General features: G+C 40.0%; 2 protein-coding genes across 2 annotated transcripts in view; both read right to left on the bottom strand.

Annotated features, from left to right (window-relative positions):
- LOC113934118 overlaps positions 1 to 20,702 on the bottom strand; it is a 371,108-nt gene that overhangs the window by 169,398 nt on the left and 181,008 nt on the right. The window lies entirely within an intron of this gene.
- Positions 10,240 to 10,676, bottom strand: LOC113934941 (60S ribosomal protein L31-like). The gene has a single exon (XM_035723491.1). It carries the CDS (start codon positions 10,657 to 10,659, stop codon positions 10,282 to 10,284), a length of 378 nt encoding a protein of 125 aa, XP_035579384.1. The 5' UTR covers positions 10,660 to 10,676; the 3' UTR covers positions 10,240 to 10,281.

The raw sequence follows: 20,702 nt of genomic DNA on the forward strand, positions 1-20,702 counted from the left end.
CCTGGCTAACATTTTTTTCCTCCAACAACTTAAAAAAACTTTATTGGAATATAGTTCATATGCCATAAGTTAAGTGTACAATTCAGGGATTTTTAATAAATTTATAAAGTTTTACAACCATCAGTACAATCATTTTGTACTGAACTTTTCCATCGCCCCCCAACTTCTCCTCAAGCCTATTTGCAATCTCCACTCACACACCTCCAACCCCAGCAACCATTGATCAACTTTCTGTGTCTATAAATGTGCACTTCTGTACATTTCATGTAAATGGAATCACACAGTGTGTATCCTTATGGATCTGGTTTCTTTCATTTACCATGTTTTTGAGGTTAAATCCATGTTTTAACATATATCATGATTTAATTCCTTTTGATTGTGAATAATATTCTATTGTACGAATATACCACATTTATTCATCTACTTGTCAGGTTGATAGACACTCAGATTGTTTCCAGTTTGGGCCCGTTGTGGTAATGCTTCCAGTCTTATAGTAATTTTCAAGTCTTTGGGCATATGTTTTCATTTCTCAGGTAGATTCTTAAGAGTGGAATTGTTGGCTGAATTCCTTGGTAAGTTTATGTAACTTTTAAAAAAAACACAAACTGTTTTTGTGAAGTTAGATACGCATTTCCACTAGCAATTTATGAAGATCGTTTCTTCACATCATCAGTAACACTTGATATTGTCTTTTTTTAAATCTAGCCCCTCCAGTGGCTACACAATAGCAAATTACTGTTTTCATTTCTCCGATGACTCATAAATGTTGAACACTTTTTAATGTACTTGTTAGCCATTCATATGCCATTTTGCTCATTTTGTATTTGGATTGCTTTCTTATTGAGCATTAAGAGTTCTTTATATGTTCTGAATACAAGTCCTTCATGGTTTGCAAATATTTTCACCTACTTTATGGCTTGCCCCTTCATTTTCTTAATGGTGTCTTTGGAAGCACAAAAGCTCTAATTTTGATGAAGTCCAATTTCTTAGTTTTCTCTCTTATGGCTTTTGCCTTTCCTATCATAGCTGAGATCTCTTGGCCTAACCAGAGGTAATAAAGAGTTTCTCCTATGTTTTCTTCTAGATATTTTATACTTCTAGCTCTTATATTGATATCTATGATACATTTTGAATTAATTTTTGTATATGGTGCTTTGTCTTTGTGACAAGACTACCTTTTCCTGAGTTGTCTTGGTGCCTTTATTAAAAAAATCAATTGACCAGGAGCGCCTGGGTGGCTCAACTGGTTAAGCGTCTGTCTTCAGGTCAGGTCATGATCCCAGAGTCCTGGGATCGAGCCCCGCATCGGGCCCCCTGCTCTGTGGGAAGGCTGCTTCCCCCTCTCCCACTCCCCCTGCTTGTATTCCTGCTCTCGCTGTCTCTCTCTGTGTCAAATAAATAAATAAAATGTTAAAAAAAAAATCAACTGACCATAAATGTCAGCGTTTATTTCTGGATTTAATTCTCTTCCATGGATCCATAGGGCTATTTTTATACAAATACCACATGGTCTTGATATCTTTCCCTTTTCAAAATTGTTTTGACTATTCTAGGTCCCTTCATTTCCATGTACATTTTAGTGTTATCTTGTCAATTTCTACAAAAGATTCTTGCAACTTCTAATTGATGAACATGAAATGACTCTCCACTTATTGATATATTTTGTGATTACTTTCAGCAATGCTTTGTTGTTTTCATTGTGCAAATAATGAACTTTTGTTAAATTTATAGCTAACTACCTTATTCTGTTTTGTTCTTTGTGATTGAATTATTTTCTTAAATCTACTTTTGGATTGTTTGTTGCCAGTATATAGAAATACAACTGAGTTTTGCACATTGCCCTTGCATTCTGTGACCTTGCTTAAGGTTGTGTGTGTGTGTGTGTGTGTGCGTGTGTGTGTGTATTCTTCAAAAATTTCTACTTATAGGACCATGTCACTTGAAAATAAAGATTTTATTTCTTATTTTCCAATCTGGTTAATTTTAATTTCTTTAGTATACAGCTTGCAGTCTTTATCCATTAAGTATGATTTTAGCTGAAGATTTTTCATCGATGCCCTTTATGAAGTTGAGGCAATTCCCTTCTATACCTGGTTTGCTGAGAGATTTTAATCATGAATTCATGTTGGATTTGTCAAATGCTTTTTCTGCATCTATTAGATGACCACATGGGTTTTATCCTTTATTATGCTACAATGATATATTATATTAATTGATTTTCATGTATGAAGCCAACCTTGCATTCCTGGGATAAATCTCACTTGGGTTTTTACTATAATTCTTTTATATGTTGCTGAATTTGGTTTGCTAATATTTTAAGGAGTTTTGTACCTGTGGTCATAAAAAATGTTGGTTTTTAATTTTTTTTTCTAGTGATATCTTTGTCTGGCTTTGGTAACAGGATAATACTGGCCTCATAGAATGAGTTAGGAAGTGTTCCCTCTATTTTTTTGGAAGGTTTTGAGAAGAATCGATGCTAATTCTTTAAATGTTTGGTAGAATTCACCAGTAAAGCCGTTGGTCCTGGACTATCGTTTGTTGAGTGGCTTTTGATTACTGATTTAATCTCTCTACTTGTTATAAATCTGTTCAAGTTTTCTATTTTGTCATGAAACAGAAATACTAATTTTGGTAATTTGTGTGTTTTTAGGAATCTGTCCATTTCATCTATGTTATCAAATCTGTTGGCTTAATAATCGTTTATGGTATTCTCTTACAATTCATTTTATTTCTGTAAGGTCAATAATAATGTCCCCACTTTTATTTCTGATTTTAGTTATTTGCATCTTCTCTCTGTTTTTCTTAGTTTGGCTAAAGATTTATCAGATGTGTTGATCTTCTCAAAGAACCAACTTTTGATTTCATTGATTCTGTTTTTTCTAGAATCTATTTCACTTATCTCTGCTCTAATTTTCATTATGTTCTTCCTTCCTATCCTAGCATTGGATTTAATTTGCTCTTCTTTTTCTAGTTCTTTGAGGTGTAAAGTTAGGTTATTGACTTGAGAGAGATCTTTTTATTGTAGGAATTTACAACTATAAATTTCCCTGTGAGCACTGCTGTTGCTGCATTTCATGTTTTGGTATGTTGTGTTTTCATTTTCATTCATCTCAAAGTATTTTATAATTTCCCTTTTGATTTCCTTTTTGGTCCATTTAATAGAGTATTGTTTTATTTCCACGTATTTGTGAATTTTCCAGTTTTCCTATGTTATTGATTTCTAGTTTTATTCCATTGTGGTTTGAAAAGATACTTTGGATGGTTTCAATCTTTTTAAATTTATGGAGACTTTTTTGTGGCTTTATGGTCTATCCTGGAGAATATCCCATTTGCATGTGAGAAAAATGTGTATTTTGCTATCGTTGGATCGAGTGTTCTATGTATGTCTGTGAGGTCTGCTTGGTTTGTAGTATTCCTCAAGTCCTTCATATCCTTGCTGATCTTCTCTTAGATGTCCTCCTGCCTCTACTTACCATATATTGTGAATATATTGGGCCCCCAAAATAATCTAGAACAATCTCATTTCAGAACTTTTAACTTAATCACATCTGCAATCTCCCTTTTTCCTCTGAAGGAAATATATATATACAAGTTCCAGGGATTAGGAAGTGGACATACTTAGGAGGTCATTATTCAGCCTACCACAGTAACTGGATCGTCTTGGCTAATATCTCTCCACAGTCAGCACACTCATTACCTCCAGGGTAGGACAGCTCTGGCTCAGAAATAGGGAGAAGAGTGTACAACTACAATAGCATGGGGCAAAATATGATATCAAAGTAGCATTTTGAAAAATTCCCAAAGTATCAGAATGATGGATATTATTCCATCAGCATTAAAGGGGGCTTCAAACTTATAAGACAATGGAAATTAGGCTGGAAGACTGTATTTAATGTATTTATTGAATTGAATGTATTTAATGTGACTTAGTAAGAGGTTTTACACGGGGGAGTCATTTTTCCTACACGCTAAAGTAAGGAAAATCTGAGTGACCTGCAAATATTTGTTGTTTTGTATTTTTTTTTTTTTTTTTGGTAGGGCATAGGTTTGTATTAGAAGTACACTTTGAGCCTCTAGATACGAATTTTGCATAGTTTTCATTTCCATTAATAATAGTTATGGGCCTATTCCTGTGTATGTCACAATAACTATGCTTCATGGTGGGAAGATTTTATAAATTAGGAGTTATGATTTCCCTGGGGTCTTTGTAACTGAAATTTTTTCTAAATGTTGATTCATCTGTATTTGTGTTACTTAACATTATGTCCAGCTTGAAAAGACCTTGATCTGGCTTCTATTCAATTAAGTTTTACTGCTTTGTACTCTTAACGCCAAACCATAACTATAAACCTAGAAGAAAAATTATGGTTGAAAGAGAGAACAGCACAACCTGTGAACTGCTCTCTTTCCATCATTTAAAAATCCCTAGTGGTGAGCCAGGAACTTTCTGACCAGTAAATTTAATGTTAAATGTTGAGCTCCTTTATTAGATCTGATTTTAAAGTTTTTGTTTATCAAGATGAGGACTTTTGAAGGATAACCACCAAGTCCAATGGAAAATAATGTGTGATAATTTTGATAACCTACTGGAGTGCAATCAGATGATATGGTTTCATGTCCTGGTTCTGATACTTGCAATCTTCCTAACCTTGGGGAAGTAAAATAATCTCTTTGAGCCTCATTTTTCTCATATGTAAAATGAGTTTAATAATATCCACCTCAGACAGTTTTGAGAATTATGAAAACATGCTTTGAAAGTGTAATGTATTAAACAAATGAAATGAATTACCATTCCTCTCAAATGAAAAAACTCCATATTGAATAGTAATAATGGACTTGTACTTCTAATACAATATTTGTGAATCTGTTTTTTTTTTTTTAAGATTTTATTTATTTGACAGAGAGAGACACAGCGAGAGAGGGAACACAAGCAGGGGGAGTGGGAGAGGGAGAAGCAGGCTTCCTGCAGAGCAGGGAGCCCGATGCGGGGCTCCATCCCAGGATCCTGGGATCATGACCTGAGCCGATGGCAGACGCTTAACGACTGAGCCACCCAGGCGCCCCATGAATCTATATGATGTATATACACATACACACTTAGGTCAACAAGTGTTCAATTCGGAGAACAAAAAGTTACTAGGGATTTTTAAAAAATTATGTCTTTAATCTCCATTGTAGGCTCAAAATGAAATCAATGCTCTAGAGAGAGAGATTTCTTCCAACACCACGCAAGAAGAACTAAAAGAAATGTCTCTTTCCAAATAATTTAAAATGATTTATAGAGAATTTAGTGCTGTAGAGAAAGGTTTGATTTTCTTTTCCTTTTTATTTGAAAAAGGAGAAATAAGAGGGAAATATAGGGTCATCTGCTCATTCGGGTCATTCAAGTGCGTGGAGATGCACTCGCTTCTGGGCATTCCTTTTCTAGAACAAAGTCATATGTCCATATCTATCTATCCCTAGGTCTTAATGTGACCCAGTCAAGCTTCAAAGACCAAAAGCAGTTACATTAGCTGAGATCAGGTCATGCGCCCTAGCTTTGGATTGTCAGCAGGTTTAATAGTGGAAGGTAAGGGGGCACCTTGATGGCTCAGTTGGTTAAGCACCTGCCTTCAACTCAGGTCATGATCCCAGGGTCCTTTTCCCTCTCCCACTCCCCATGCTTGTGCTCTCTTTGTCAAATAAATAAAACATAAAAAAAAAAATAGTGGAAGGTAAGGATCTGATTTCTATTTAGACATGTTCAATAGGGAATTCTCCCAAATGAGGAACACTTTTGAGTAGCAATGAGCCAAAAACAAAAAAATGCCCACTACTTATTACATAATTACTTCATTAGAAAAAGTGTATAACCGGGATGACCAGATACAGTGAGATCTACTGGTTTGCTCATAGAACTGGAACGAGAACCTTGTTTGGCAGACAGTATTCTGCAGTCAGCCACAACAACATCCTCCATCCCCCATCCTTCTCAAACAGTGTGGCCTCGATACTCCTCTCATTGATAGGTGAGTCTTTTTCCTCCCCTTGAATCTGGGAAATATGGTTATTTGTTTATTTGCTTATTTAATCATCTATCCAGCCAGTCACCCATTCATTCATTAATGCATGGATACATAGTATTCAGTGTGGCTTTTGTTTCTTGAGAAAATGGACACTATAATCAAATGCCAGGGTCTTTGCTAAAAATGTTAACTAATTTAAATATCATAATTTCCTATATGATAGGTACTATTCCCATTTTACAGATGATCTTTGTGAGGCAGATGGCTTCTAGCATATATCCGGTTCCTTTTAGAATTTAAATACTACAGCCAATTTCTAAACTTTTAACTACTATATATATCTGCAATCTTTACCATTGCAGAGCAGTATAGCAGAGTACAACATGGACTCTGGAGCTGGGATGCCTAGATTTAAATCCTTGCTCTGTCCCTTAAAATGTGTGAGCAGGTGCAGATCACTTAATCTTGCTGTGTCTCAGTTTTCTCATCTGTAAATCATGGATAATAGTAGTACCCCTACTGAAGCACTGTTATGAAAATTACCCATTTTAATATCTGTAAGATGCTTAGAATAGTGCCTAGCAAATAATTAAGCAGTATATTAGTGATTCCTAGGTAAAATGTTAAAAATCAAATCAAATACTATGTACTTTAACCCCTCTCTTGTACCATGTAGTTTGTTTCCTTCAGTTTTACCTCAATTTTAATTTTGTGAATCCCATAATGGACAATTTGCAGAAGAAATAGCATCTCCTCTTTAGCTCTCCCATAAGAATACTTGACCTACAGATGTTTAGCTAGTTCATTATGGGATGAGAAAGAGCTTGATGCAGCAAGGAAATGTGTAGATAGATGGAAAAGAGCTTAATGATCACCTGAACTTATGTTCATATCTATAACATTCCTGACCCTCTAAGATCTCCTATCTTGCTGGACATATTCATAACTGATAATATTTCATTGTCTTTTAGCAGAATGCTTCAACGGGGTAAAGGTGAACGAAATGACACTAGTTTGTTGAGGTGCTTAAAGAAAAACTTCTTAGAGAAATGCTTCCTGACTTATATTTTATGATTGGCAGCAAGGGGGCTGAGTTAATGCAATTATTGGGGGAGGGGGGGTGGTAATATTAATCAGACTTGCTGATTGTCCCATGGACTGTATCTGTTATGGGTGTCTATTTACTCACGTAACGCAACACTTCATTTTATTTCCATGTTGTGATAGAATTACATCAGTCTTATCTACTCATGGCCACATACTCTGTGCTGTGCAATTGGAGATCTCAATGCAGTCACTCAGCTTATGCTCTACCAGGAGCTAGCTCTGCTCTCTGGAGACCTACACCAAACTGAGGCAGCCTAAGAGCAGCAAAAGGCTCCAACTGTGAGGATTCCATGAAGGACAATGGATAAGAGTCTAGGAGAGGAAAGCACCAAACCCCTCATGCATATGCAGCACCAGATGGAGATAAAGAATTTTTACAATGGGGAATTGGAAAGAGCCAATGTGGCTGTAGAAAACTCAGGTGGGAGAAAAAAGACCAGAAATGGAGACCAGAGGCAAAAGAAAAAAAAAAATACAATGGAAAGCACTTCTGTGAAGAAAGTGATAATGCAAACAAAAGGTAGGAAAATACAAGATGCGCCCCAAAAGTTGTTCTCCCCTCAAAGTTCTTTTTATGCTTCTCTATCATGACACTTTCACAATGTGTTGGAATTCCTTGGTTTTATATCCCTCTGACACCTCTCAAGATGTGAGCTTAGGTAGGGCAGGGCAGTGGCCAACAGGTAGCTATTTCTAGGACAGAAGGATGGAGGGAGAGAAGGGGGTTAATAGTGACTTATGGTAAGGAAGGAAAACCTAGGGGGGGGAGAGAGAGAGAGAGAGAGAGAGAGAGAGAGAGAAGTTGGGCAGAAATTAACAAACACGTAATCGCTAACTAGGATGATATAAGAGATAAGACAGCCATCAGGAATGGGAAAGCCTCTCTCACTCTTATTTGCCCTATCTCATTCAATTTCAAACATTTTATATCCAGAGAAGCTCAAATGCTGAGACCCTGCTTTTAAAAAAGTAGAGGTAGTTAGGAAGGATGAAATCCATATGTTTCTGATTCTTTTACGCAAATCTCATTGAAATACAGCTCGGTTGTAGGATGATTGAATGTCTTATATGCCAGTGCACAGCATACTAATCATTTTAAGCCATTTTTGACGCTCCAGGAAGTCTCCAAGAATAAACAACATGAAGCCCCAAAGGCCTAACAGTGCAGTCTGAAAGGAAAAGCCAAAAATATCTGAAAGAAAGTCTACCTTTCCAAATTCAACATTCTGCTGTGGAGAATCCAAGGATATTTTATGATGCCCAGGCGCCCAGGAAATGGCAGTCAAGGGATAAAATTGGGAACCAGGTAGAGAGTCCTCATCAGCAAATGTTATAAGGGAGAGAGAAGAAGATACAGCAACATCCAAATGGAGAAGAGAGTGAGGGCTCTATCTGAAAGTAATTAGGGGTGGATTGAAGCGAGGAGAAAACAAACAAAAACAGAAAAAAATGGGCAAAGAGGAAAATCAACCAGTTTGAAACAAATCCAACCTTTAACGAATATGGTTTTACAGCTACAAGGTTGTAAAGTGCAGTTATTCTTCATTTTAATGCCTCATTTTATTGTATATGCTGGTTTAGACACAGCCATTGCAGGCATATACTTCCCATACCCCAAAGAAGACCAAAAATGTCTTTGTAGTCTAATAGCATCCATTTTGGTTGGGGAGAAAGGCCATAAACTCATAAAGGGGAAGATTCAAGGCCAAGTTGGGATTTTGGTTTTAGCAATTGCAAAGGTGATGTCAAGTGTGTTAATCATGTTGTTCACATCTTCTCTATCCATACTGATTTGTTGTCTGTACTGTCGGTCACTCAGATGTGTAAATGTCCTAGTATTATGATTATTGTCTGTTTCCATCTGTCAATTTTCCTTCATAGACTTAATGTTTAATATCCCCCTAAGTTCATATCTTGAAGCCTTAAACTCCAATGTGATGGTATCTGGAGATGGGGCTTTGAGGAGGTAATTAGGTTTAGATAAGGTCATGAGCGTGAGATGCCCATGAGGGGATGAGTGTCTTTATAAGTAGAGAAAAGGACCCGAGCTCAGTCTCTCTCCACCATATCAGGAAACAGTGAGAGGGTGACCATCTGCCAGCCAGGAGAAGGATCCTTACCAGAACCCAACCATACTGGCACCCTGATCTTAGACTTCCAGCCTCCAAAACTGTGGAAAATACATTCTAGTTGGTTAAGCCATCCAATTCTATGGTATTTTGTTATGGCAGCCTGAGCTGACTAAGGCAGTAATGATTTATTGAATGATTATTTACTGAGATAGAAGAGAATGAACATGTTATGTCTGGCCTAGATACATCCACATGGAGATGTTAAAAAAGTGATTGGTTATATACATTTGGGTACCATCAACACATATAATCAATGATATAGAAACTATGAGAGTAGTTGAAAACTTCAAATAATAATAGCTAATATATATTGGACGTTTCAATGTGCCAGGAAATATTTGAAGCACTTGATATAGATTATCTCATTAATCCTTACAATAGCCTTGTGGCTTAGAAACTATTGTTATCCTGAGTTTACACATGAGAAAAGAGGATTAGTATTTTTCTCAGTGAAACTGAATCATCCCAGAGAAAAGACCACAGACAGTGACATTAGGGGTCCCCTAGTGCATAATTAAAGCCCTTCTTCCTATATTTATAGCTTAAAACAAGCTCTTCTAAATATTAACAAATAGGCAAAAATCACCATACATTTCAGAAATCCTCCAAAATGAAATACAAAGACCAAGACAAGCAAACAAGAGGAATGTGCAAAAGAAAGAAAGAGGAGAGAGAGAGAAATTAATCTATAGTAACAAAGGTAGAGTGCCTTTGTCTTAATCTATGGCTCAGGATATGGTAACTTTCAGTAAAGTTTCAATGTGTGCTTCACTAAGATGGGTATGTTGCAATTGTTGACAGTATTATTCTCTATATATCTATTATGTCAAGTATGTTAATCATGTTATTCAGTTTGTTAATCATGTTGTTTGCATCTTGTCTATCCATACTAATTTGTTGTCTGTTCTATCAGTTTCTCTGATGTGTAAACGTCCTAGTGTGTGATTATTGTCTGTTTCTTCTTGTACTTCTGTCAATTTCCTTTATATGTTTTATTTTTTTTTTTCAGTTTTATACCTTTATTTGACAATCAGCGATTAGTTCTCATCCACATTAACTGTCTGTAGATTTTTGAAAGTGGTGACAGGTACATAGGTAACCAGTGTGTAGAGCTTGTTTGGTGAATCTTCATCCTCGTTACGTTTTCTGGACAACCACACACGGCTGCGGTACGGAACATTCCTTATTCCTTTGGCCCACACAGCTTTGTTGAGCCTGGTGTCAATGCGCACATCTGGAGTTCCCATCTCCTTCATGGCAAATTTCCGGATCTCTTTGAGTGCCCGAGGGGCACGCTTCTTGAAACCCACTCCATGGATGCGCTTGTGAATGTTGATGGTGTATTCTCTGGTCACTACTTCGTTGATGGCAGAACGGCCCTTCTTCTTCTCGCCACCCTTCTTCGTGGGAGCCATTCTGTCGGGCCCTGGTTGGAAAGCTCCTTTATATGTTTTAAAGTTTTTATGTTAAATGCATAAAAAATTAGACTGATCTTTAATATTGATTAAAACTTTATGAAGTGTCCCTCTTTATATTTAATAATATTTTTTGCTTGATATTAACATCATTACTTTGGTTAGTATTAGCTAGCCAAATACTCTTTTTCATTCCACTTACATTTAAACTATCTCTGTTGTGTCTTCTATATATTATTTGTAAACAAAATATTGTTGAGTTTTGTGTTTCTAGCCAGTTTGATAACCTTCATTTTAGCTGGTGCACTTAGTACATTTACATTTAATATAATTAGTGATATATCTGGGCTTAGATAAACTATCTTACTATGTGCTTTCTAATTTTTCTTCTTTTACATATTAATTTTTTCCTTTTCTTCCCATATTTTGGTTATTGAATTTTTTTCCATTTTCCTCTGTAATTTGAAAGTCAGAGATCCTTTTATTATTCTTTAGTTCAAATTGTTCTTCTCCTATTTTCAATCACTGCTTCATTATAATGAACTGCAGAATGCAAAGCAAATGAATAGGTTTCAACTTTGTATCACTTACATCCTAGGCTGCATGCTGTCAGTAAAAATTTAAAGTCAGACCCACCTATATAAAACTAGGCTCCAATATTTACTTGTATTATCATTGATAATATACTCACTTCCTTGAGTTTCTTCACTTGTGCACCACGGTTGATATACAACTTTAATCTTAAAGTCTATAATAAACTTATGGGGTTGATGTGAAGATAAAGTGAGATAATGCTTAAAAAGCATTGAACACTGATCCTAACACATAATCAAGCATTTGGTTTTTCTATTCTCCCCTTTCTTTTTCTAAGCTGCATCCTGACCAGATTAAAAAAAGATTCCCTGGAATCATAAAGTCAAGTAGACTTGGAGAGTAAATTATCTTGCAAATGACTGGCCTTATTTATTTTACATTGCTTCATAGCTTCAAATTCAGAGAGGGACAATGCTGATGTTGGAAATAAGTTATGTATGTGTGTGTATATGTGGGCATATGCTTATGTCAGTTCTTGGCCTGTTGACACCAGGTATGTTCCATGTCCCTTCCCTCCTCTGCTCAGTTCTACCGAGTGACTGACACCTGAAAGCTGTATTTCCCAGTGTCTCCTATCAGCTGGTTTCCTGCTAAGTTTGACCAATGGGACACACCAGTAAGACTGTGGGCAGAGAATGAAAGAAGTTGGGTGATTTTCCACTTCTCTTTGCATCCAGGGCCATCTCCCAAGTGGCTGTGTCTATTCCATTGCTCTGATTTTCCCTGAGCAGATGCAGTGCATTTCTAGCTTCCACTCAAGTGATTTCTGCCTCTGGGCTCTGGTAAACCTCCTTTAATCCTTCTAGTTTAGGATGGCAGCAGTTTCCTGATGTTGCCAATCTCTTGGTTGCTAACATGATCCCCATGTGACTATTCAAGTATTCCATTATCTTTGTAACTGGTCATCTGGAGTAAATGTGCTCTTGTATACTTAGTGTGACTTCTGTTTTCCTAGTCGGACCATGATTGAAACTACATAAGTGACTGTGTGTGTGTGTGTGTGTGTGTGTGTGTGTGTGTGAGAGAGAGAGAGAGAGAGAGAGAGAAACACAGAGAAACACACAGAGAGATTATATTTAGAAGTGAATTAAAGTAGAGTCACCCATTTTAGTGTCTGTGGCTTTCTACACACTGCCAAAAACTGGTAGCTGCTAAACTATGAGCCAGTAAGATACTCCAAGGGAAAAAAATTCATTGGAGTCACTGAATGACTTAAGGTACCCACTCAGTGAGGTGTGACACAATGAATTATATGAACATTTTCATAGGTATTCAAACATACAGTTGCTGATTGATTGATGTGATGGTTCTGGAACAATAACCATCACAAAATAGAAAATAGTCCCTTTTCCACTTCGACTATTTCCTCATTCTCTGAAAGAAAATAGAGTTTGCTGTCCATCTTAATATCTTCTCTATTGCTAGATAATCCCAGGGAAATCCTTGCCACTTAGAGTTGCTCTTCAATGATGCCTGTCCTCTGAATGGGATAGAAGATCCCAGCAACCACCCAACACCCATCAAATAGTTAAAAATAGGAATGGGCAGAAAAAAAACTGTGAACGTAAATTATTCTGGGAGGATTTTTAAACCTTGGTTTTGCTATTTCTAAAATTTTTTCACATTAGAAATATTGAGATCTCTGGTTAAATAAAAAAGTACTAAGAGGGATTACATAAGAGAATTCCATCTTTTTCTTTTAGAGATAGCTCTATTAATTGGTATTTCCCCAGCCAGCTGAAGCTGTACTCATGTTTTATTTGTCTCTGCCTGTTTTAGATTTTCAATTCTCTGTTTTGAATGTTGACTCCTTTAATTACTTTGTAACTCGTTTGCCAAGAAGAATATTTTTCAGTCTAGCGCTGTGTGCCTATAAGACCTGAAGCAATTTCTCTAAATAATGCCCCCTTTGACCCATCATTGGCTTGTGCTCCTCCTTTTCAATGTCGGCCAATGTAGAAAAGCCTTCTCCCCCATGGGGCAAGATCTCACCAACAGATTTGATCACATACATGTATTCTCCTGTGCTTTAGGTGGTTAGAAGGTGAACGCCTGGGGCACCTGGGTGGCTTAGTTGTTAAGCGTCTGCCTTCGGCTCAGGTCATGATCCCAGGGTCCTGAGATCGAGCCCCGCGTCGGGCTCCCTGCTCCGCGGGAAGCCTGCTTCCCCCTCTCCCACTCCCCCTGCTTGTGTTCCCTCTCTCGTGAAGAGCATCTGAGCATCTATTATGTGCCAAGCACTGTGCTAGACATTCCAAGAATATAAAAACTAACCTCACAGTACTATGGGAACTCTATTAAACAAGTTGTTTAAAGCACTTCACATTGTTCCTGGCTTCAATAAATGGTAGTTATTATTAATGACCTGAGGTTATACCCAGATCCTGGGTTTTTCCTGCTCCAAGGATCAAGCTGGGACAAGCATAGGTGCCACATGACACTGCTCCTGTCTCTGTTCTCTTCCCATTTTATCTACTTTAACCTAATTCCTAACTACCAGCCTGTCTACTTTATGTATAGACTAGTACTATCATCTAGCTACTAACCTACCTACTTTATGTATAGACTAGTACTGTCGTCTAGCTACTAACTAACCTACCTACTTTATGTATAGACTAGTACTATCATCTAGCTACTAACTAACCTACCTACTTTATGTATAGACTAGTACTATCAGTTGGCTACTAACCTACCTACTTTATGTATAGACTAGTACTGTCGTCTAGCTACTAACTAACCTACCTACTTTATGTATAGACTAGTACTATCATCTAGCTACTAACCTACCTATTTTATGTATAGACTAGTACTATCAGCTAGCTACTAACTAACCTACCTACTTTATGTATAGACTAGTACTATCAGCTAGCTACTAACCTACCTACTTTATGTATAGACTAGTACTATCAGCTAGCTACTAACTAACCTACCTACTTTATGTATAGACTAGTACTATCAGCTAGCTACTAACTTAAGGAGAGGCAAAACATTGCTTTCAAAAACTGGAAGGTGATACGTGAGAAGGAAAGCAAACGAGATTCCCTGGGGATGGGAGATGAGCGAAGCCCATCGCTAAGCAGCTTTCCTTCTCCCTCATGGCAGGTGATAGGTGGCTTCTCAGCTTGCGAATTCTTTTCTGTCTCTGTAAAGATCATCCACGTTCAGTTGTAGCTCTTTGGGCGTTCGCTTTTCCCTCTTACTGCCCCGCCCTGATTACCATACAGTACACACCAAGTAAACCCCAAACAGTATTCTCAGCAGGAAAAAATGTTCCTATCGCAGAGGACATATGGCTTCAAGATGAAGACGGGCTCCATTTGCATTTCTGTTGACAACCGATTTTAAGGGCCCATGAAAAAGCCCTTGGTGTTGCCATTCTGGTGGAAGTTTTGCTTTGTCTGCCTAAGTAAGTGCTTCCTTACTCCGCGACTCGCAGTCACAGATGCAACAGGGAAACCGGCCTAGGTCAGCCTGTTCTTTTCCTTTCCTCTCTTTTTCTGGAAGCAGTTAGACAGTATGAAGATGGATGCCAACAAGTCTCCTTGTTGAGATACTGCCTCTGGCCTCTCCACACGGTGGGCACCACCTGGCCTCAGTGCCTTGGCTCCAAAAACATTTTTTGTTACCATCATGAAAGGTACCTTACAGATAAAACAAGATGGAGGACATTGCCCTGGCCAAAGTTCTCCTTAGGAAAGGGAATTGTCAGTGGAGGAAAAGACTTGATGTGACAGCTGGGAGGAGCCTGTCCAGCCTGGGGGTGAGTAGACCTGCTGTTTATTGCTTGCTAAGGCACAGGCCCTTTGCACAAGCTGGTCTCCTTCTCCACGTGTGGGGAACATGACTCCAGAGCCAGTCTACCAAGTTCAAACCCCATTACTCACTGTCTGTAGGACCTCAGGCAAGTTTTTAACCTCTTATTTAACCTCCTTGATTTTCTCACCTGCATAATGAGGCATAATGATGGCAGTTCCATCCCAGCGTTGTTGGAGAATAAAAGCAAGAACAGTGTGTGGCACGCAGTAATAGTACGTAAGTGGTAAGTGTTCTCTTTTTATGTCTTACTTTAAATGACCACATTAATCTTTGCCCTGCCTTCCAATCTCAGCTTAAGTGTCACTGCCTCAGAGAAACCTTACTACCTCGCTTTGCTACATGTTTCTGAGAAATCTCTTTTTTCATAATCATATGTTGAGGAGTGTCATCGCTTGGTATATGTCTATCTTCATGACTAGGCTGTAAGCTCCCTTTTACCATTGTACACCCAGTGCCTGACACGGTGTCTACCATGTAGTAGGTTCTCAATAAATTTCTGCCACATGCATGAGTGAATGACCCAAAGAGAGAAAGGTTTAAAGCAGCTAAACTGAAGTTGTATTCAATTCAACAAAAATGTACCAAGCACATGCTCTGTACCAGACATGGTGCTAGAAGCTGATCAGGCAGGGATGGAAAAGATGGTTCCTGATCTCAAGAAGCCCTCTGTAAGAGGTCAACAGCCAGGTATCAGATAAATCAAATCACAGCATACATACTGGGATGACACCTACGTAAGCCATGTGTTAGCCTAACAACAACCGAGTATGAATTGCTGGGGTGATTTTTGCTTGGCTACATATTATGGAAGCCTAATTTGTTAGTAATAGATGTATGCATGGTGGCATTAGGGCCGACACACACAAACAAATAAATAAAACAGGATAATTAGGAGAATTCTAACTGTGTAGTAGAAAATAACAATTTGCATTTCTCTGGAGCTTTCTAACTTTGTAGTTCTATATCAGTTTCCCTTTATGATCTTTTGGGTCATTGCATAGTTTTCATCATCAGTTTGCTAGATGAGAGAAAAATGTGCAATATGAAGAACCCAGGGAGGACTTAAGTCCACACTCTTCCTCCTGGACCCTCTGGCCTCCTGTGAACCAGCAAAGGGAATTTGGGTGGTAGGGGATGGGGTTTGGGGGAGATGCCTTTGCAGCTCTGAGCACAGCCTGCCTCAAAGTGTAAAATGAGCCCAAAGCTCCTCATCACCCTCCCTGCAGGTCTGTGGCAGCTCAGGATCCTGCTTGCACAAATCCTGCTCCTGGCACAGCAGAGATGGTGGTTTTCCTTCCTGCAATTGCAGCCCATTAAGGCCCCAAAGGCCCTTCTGCAACGCTTAGCATATTGTCTTAATCATTTTGGGCTGCTCTAACAAATTACACCATAGATTGGGTGGCTTAATCAACAATTTATATCTCACAGCTCTGGAGACGGAAAGTCCAAGATCAGGGTGCTAGTGTGGATGGTTTCTGAGTGAGGTCTTATTTCTGCATTGTAGATCGCCTGCTTCTCCTTGTATCCTCACAGGGTGGAAACAAAGTGAGCCAGCTCTCTGGCTCCTTCCTATGAGGGCACGAATCCCATTAGTAAGGGCTCCATTCTCATGACCTAAGCACTTCCCACAGACCTTACCTAATATCACCACTTTGGGATTAGGTTTCAACATGTGAATTCTGGGGGTACACAAACATTCAGTTTGTAACACATATATTCCTCATTCCTGAAGTAGGGGTGTTGGAAGGTCACATAAGCATGTTCCTCCCCAACAAGGCCTCATTCCCAAAAAGGAAGTCCGAGCCACTCCACGCCTACCCGGAAGAGGGGGAGTTTCCTCCAGGACTCAGTGCCCAAAGTTCGGGCACTTTGGGTTTCTACTCTTTCTTCAGGGACATTAGTTCTAACTGTAGGCTCCAAAAATCCTCTCTAGCATTTCTTCCAGAAGGCCCAAGTGTGCTATACAAACGGAATCTCAGATGCCTTCTCAGTATCCCAGAGTTCCTCAGGGGGGCAAATTTAGTTCAGATTTCTCTTGGGACACTGTCTTTAAATGAGACTGTTCTTTTCCTTTAGCCGATGCTGCAAATTCCCACCATCGTTTCCCTGTTTATTATTTAAATATGCATAGAGGCTGCCCTCTGACAAGTATTGGACAGGTGGCAAGCTGGAGATGCCCAGAGCTGTGCCCTCCTGACCCCAGCCAACTCCTGCCATGCTCTGCTCACCGGGGACAGCGTGCCCCTCGGTGTCACACTCCCCAGGCCAGGAAGCACTCAACAAATGTCCCACCACAAGATGACAGGCTCCCCACCATAGGTGCCAGACTCCCCTCCTTTGTCTCATCGTCGTGCTTGGAGCTGCTGTGGCCAAAGTGCAGAGTCTGGCACCTGAGGGGGAACAGGGGGGCTCTCGGCAGCCGGCCTACCTGTCAAGTGCTTCTGGGATTAGGAGTGCCCACTGCCAACACTCCCTCTGAAAGAACTTGATGGGTGGGCGTCCTGCCAAGAGGCAGAGCTCAAAGCCCTTCTGTGCATGTGCTTCTCAGACCCCCAACTGGCTACTTAGCTAGTTGGCCAGATACCAACTTCTCCAGCAGTGTTTCTGAGCCCCACCCATCTCTGGCTTGGCTGGATTCAGCAGACTCACTATCAGATACTATCAATTTTCCTTCATACGTATGAGGCTGACCCTGAAGCAGTTTGTTGGGTTGGGGCCATGTCTTTCCGCTCTCCTAACTGCCCCCTCTCTCCCCACAAATGATTTTGATGATACAAGGCTGGTTTTGTTCTTTTAAAACAAAGCCTCTGTTCTGGGTGGATGTTCCAAGTCAGAAAGCCTGGTTGTGTTTATCCCAGGCCATTGGCTGGGCATTCACATGCTTTTTGTATTTGGTAAGTGACAGTATTTGCAAAAGCTGATTGCCACAGCAGGCGGAACAGAGACAAGACTAGCAAAAACATGTGTCGGTAACATATGCTGTAGCCTTTTCTTCTTTGCTTGGAGGACTGACACTTCCTACAGGAAGAAGTAATTATTTTGCATGTGCATAGATTACACTGGAATGAAAAAGGGAGGGGAGGGTCTGCTGCTTTATACATAAAAGAACCTCTCTCTCTCTCTCTCTCAGACACACACACACACACACACACACATATGCTCCTCACACTCACATGCATACACACAGGTTAATCTGCTTTACTTTTAGACATCACTACCTTCAAAAAAGTGGATGTCCTAAAAACTGGAAGTCTATTATTAGCAGAAATGTCTTTTCTAGGAGAGAATAAAAGCATCATCTTGGGAGTTAAACAAGCCTGTGTTCAACTTCTATCTCCCATAGACTGTGTGACCCACAGAAACTTATTAAAGTTCTTACTTCATCTGCCTCTGGTGGACTTCATGCTCACGTTTGTCTTGAGGATGAAACAACAAAACACATGAAGAAAGTACCTCAAGTAGGCTCTAAGAAGTGCTCTCCTTTCCCTTCCCTGAGTCAGCTTGCCAAGAGGGCCAGCAATGGTAAATAGCCCTGACATTAGACTTTACTTGTATCTTCATTGACGAGTGGAAGCCATGGGGGGGGGGGGGGTGGGACTCTGGGCAATTCCAGAAGGTTCTGGAACCACTTGGAACCTCAGAATTCACTTCATGTACTTTTGGGCAGCCATAAAGAATAAGTCTGCAAATGGAACTCAGGGAAACAGATCCAAACGGAGCTCAGATTCCTGCCCTTCAAGCCATTTTTGCGTTGGGTCATTTGGTGGAAGTTCAAAAGAACTGGGTGACGCATGTTGGGATGGAGCCGGCCGGGCCCTCTCATGTCTTGCTGTGGGCTCAGAAGTCCTGGCAACAGTACAGCTAACATTTGATTCATTATTGCGTCTTCCCCAACCCTCTTTCCCACCCTCAACCTGGAATCGTTCTGCACTGTATGCATTAGCGTGAGTGTCTCCAGCTGCTTTACACATTCCTCAGTGCAGTGTCTCTCCTACACGTCTCACATATACCTGTTGTTGTCATTTACCACCAAGATTGCTCTGAGAGAGCAACAAAAGAGTTGTTCCATCTCCCTTGACTGGGAGTCACACGCTGGTAAGGGTTAAATAAATCTGGACTGAACAAATGATGATAGCTTACATGTATGAAGCACATACTCTGTGTTAGGGATGGTGCCAAGCCCACATTTAGATACTTCACAACCACCTTCAGAGATTCTTTCAGCCATGTTTTACAATTGAATTTTAGCAGTGTTAAGTCACTCGCCCAATGTCACCAAGCTGGGAGATGGAGGACATGAGACTTGACCTCAAGTTGGCACATCTTCAGAGCCCAAGATTTGACTGCGACCCTATACTGAGTGAATGAATGGATGAATATTAGAGCTTGAGAGAACTTGATCCACATCCCCATATCTGGCACCCTGGATCTTTGCTATGTCTTCCCTACAGTTTCAGCCCTGCCCTTCCCCTTATATAGGAGAAACTTATCCTCGTTTCTGTGACTTGGTGGCTACCATATCCTCCACTCCTTCTAGCTGGGTCCCCATTTTCCTCCCCTGTACCCAGTACCTCCATGTCATCAGCACTGAGCTCCAAGTTATCCCACCAGTGAGCCACTCTGAGGGAGTGGGAAACGTGCCCCAAACCAAAACCCAGAAGCTGGAGCCTGACGGCCAATCTCTATGATGCCAACCTCCTACCTGCCTGCTTCACCTGCTGTAGTTGTAGAAACACCCAGAGGAACACTTTTGCTATAGCACCTTCTGCCCCCTAGTGCTCACCATTGTTGTTGCACCCTCCCATTCCTTCCTTCTGCCCCGGAACTGGACTTCCTGTCCACCCTGCCACCGACCTTTCCCCTAGCTGCCCCTCAAGTGGGCATGCTCAGCTCCAGATTCCAGCTCTCCCTGATCTGCTCTGCACCCCTGCAACTAACCAGGACAAGGCCCAGAGTGCCTCCAGACAGAGCAGACCCCATCTAATCCACCCCTCATTTGGATGGAGGCCCGAGGAAGTTCAGGGATTTCGTCAGGGTCACAGAGCAAGACACACAGGACGGAGCTAGAACACAGAGGTCCAGTGCCTGGTTCAGCATCTTTCCAACACACCATGCTGCCTCCTTCTCCCCCTCTGTCTGTATTTTCCTCTTGCTTTCCTTTTCTCCCTCACCCACACCTTTTTAATTTAAGTTTTAACATCTGTTCTCTCTTAGTCCATTATTTCTGTGACATTTTATATTATGTTGAATTTCCATTTCCACTTAAGACCCATCCATTTTTCTTAAAAAACACATTTTGAATTTGTTTTAAAAATTTTTTATGTAACTTCTTTCATTCTAGCACCTTTCTTGGCTTATCTTTCCTGCCTCCTAAGCAGCAGAAATTATTCTCTGCTTCCGTGTAGTTTTGCTCCTCCTATTATCCGCACCACTGTCATATCAGGCCTGTGATCTAACAATCCATTTTTGCTCCTTATTTGCAAAACCTGTATTTTTTTAATGCAAATGAGGAAACCAGTGGTTTTAGTTTAATTCCTTATTTTATATTGGGGGAAAAGCCTTTTGGCTGGAACTTTTACTGATTCTGTTGCAGAAAGGTCACAGAAGGGGAGAGGGCAGGAGAAGGGGACGCA

Source organism: Zalophus californianus, chromosome 13, assembly GCF_009762305.2.
Source record: "Zalophus californianus isolate mZalCal1 chromosome 13, mZalCal1.pri.v2, whole genome shotgun sequence".
Taxonomy (NCBI): Eukaryota; Metazoa; Chordata; class Mammalia; order Carnivora; family Otariidae; genus Zalophus; species Zalophus californianus.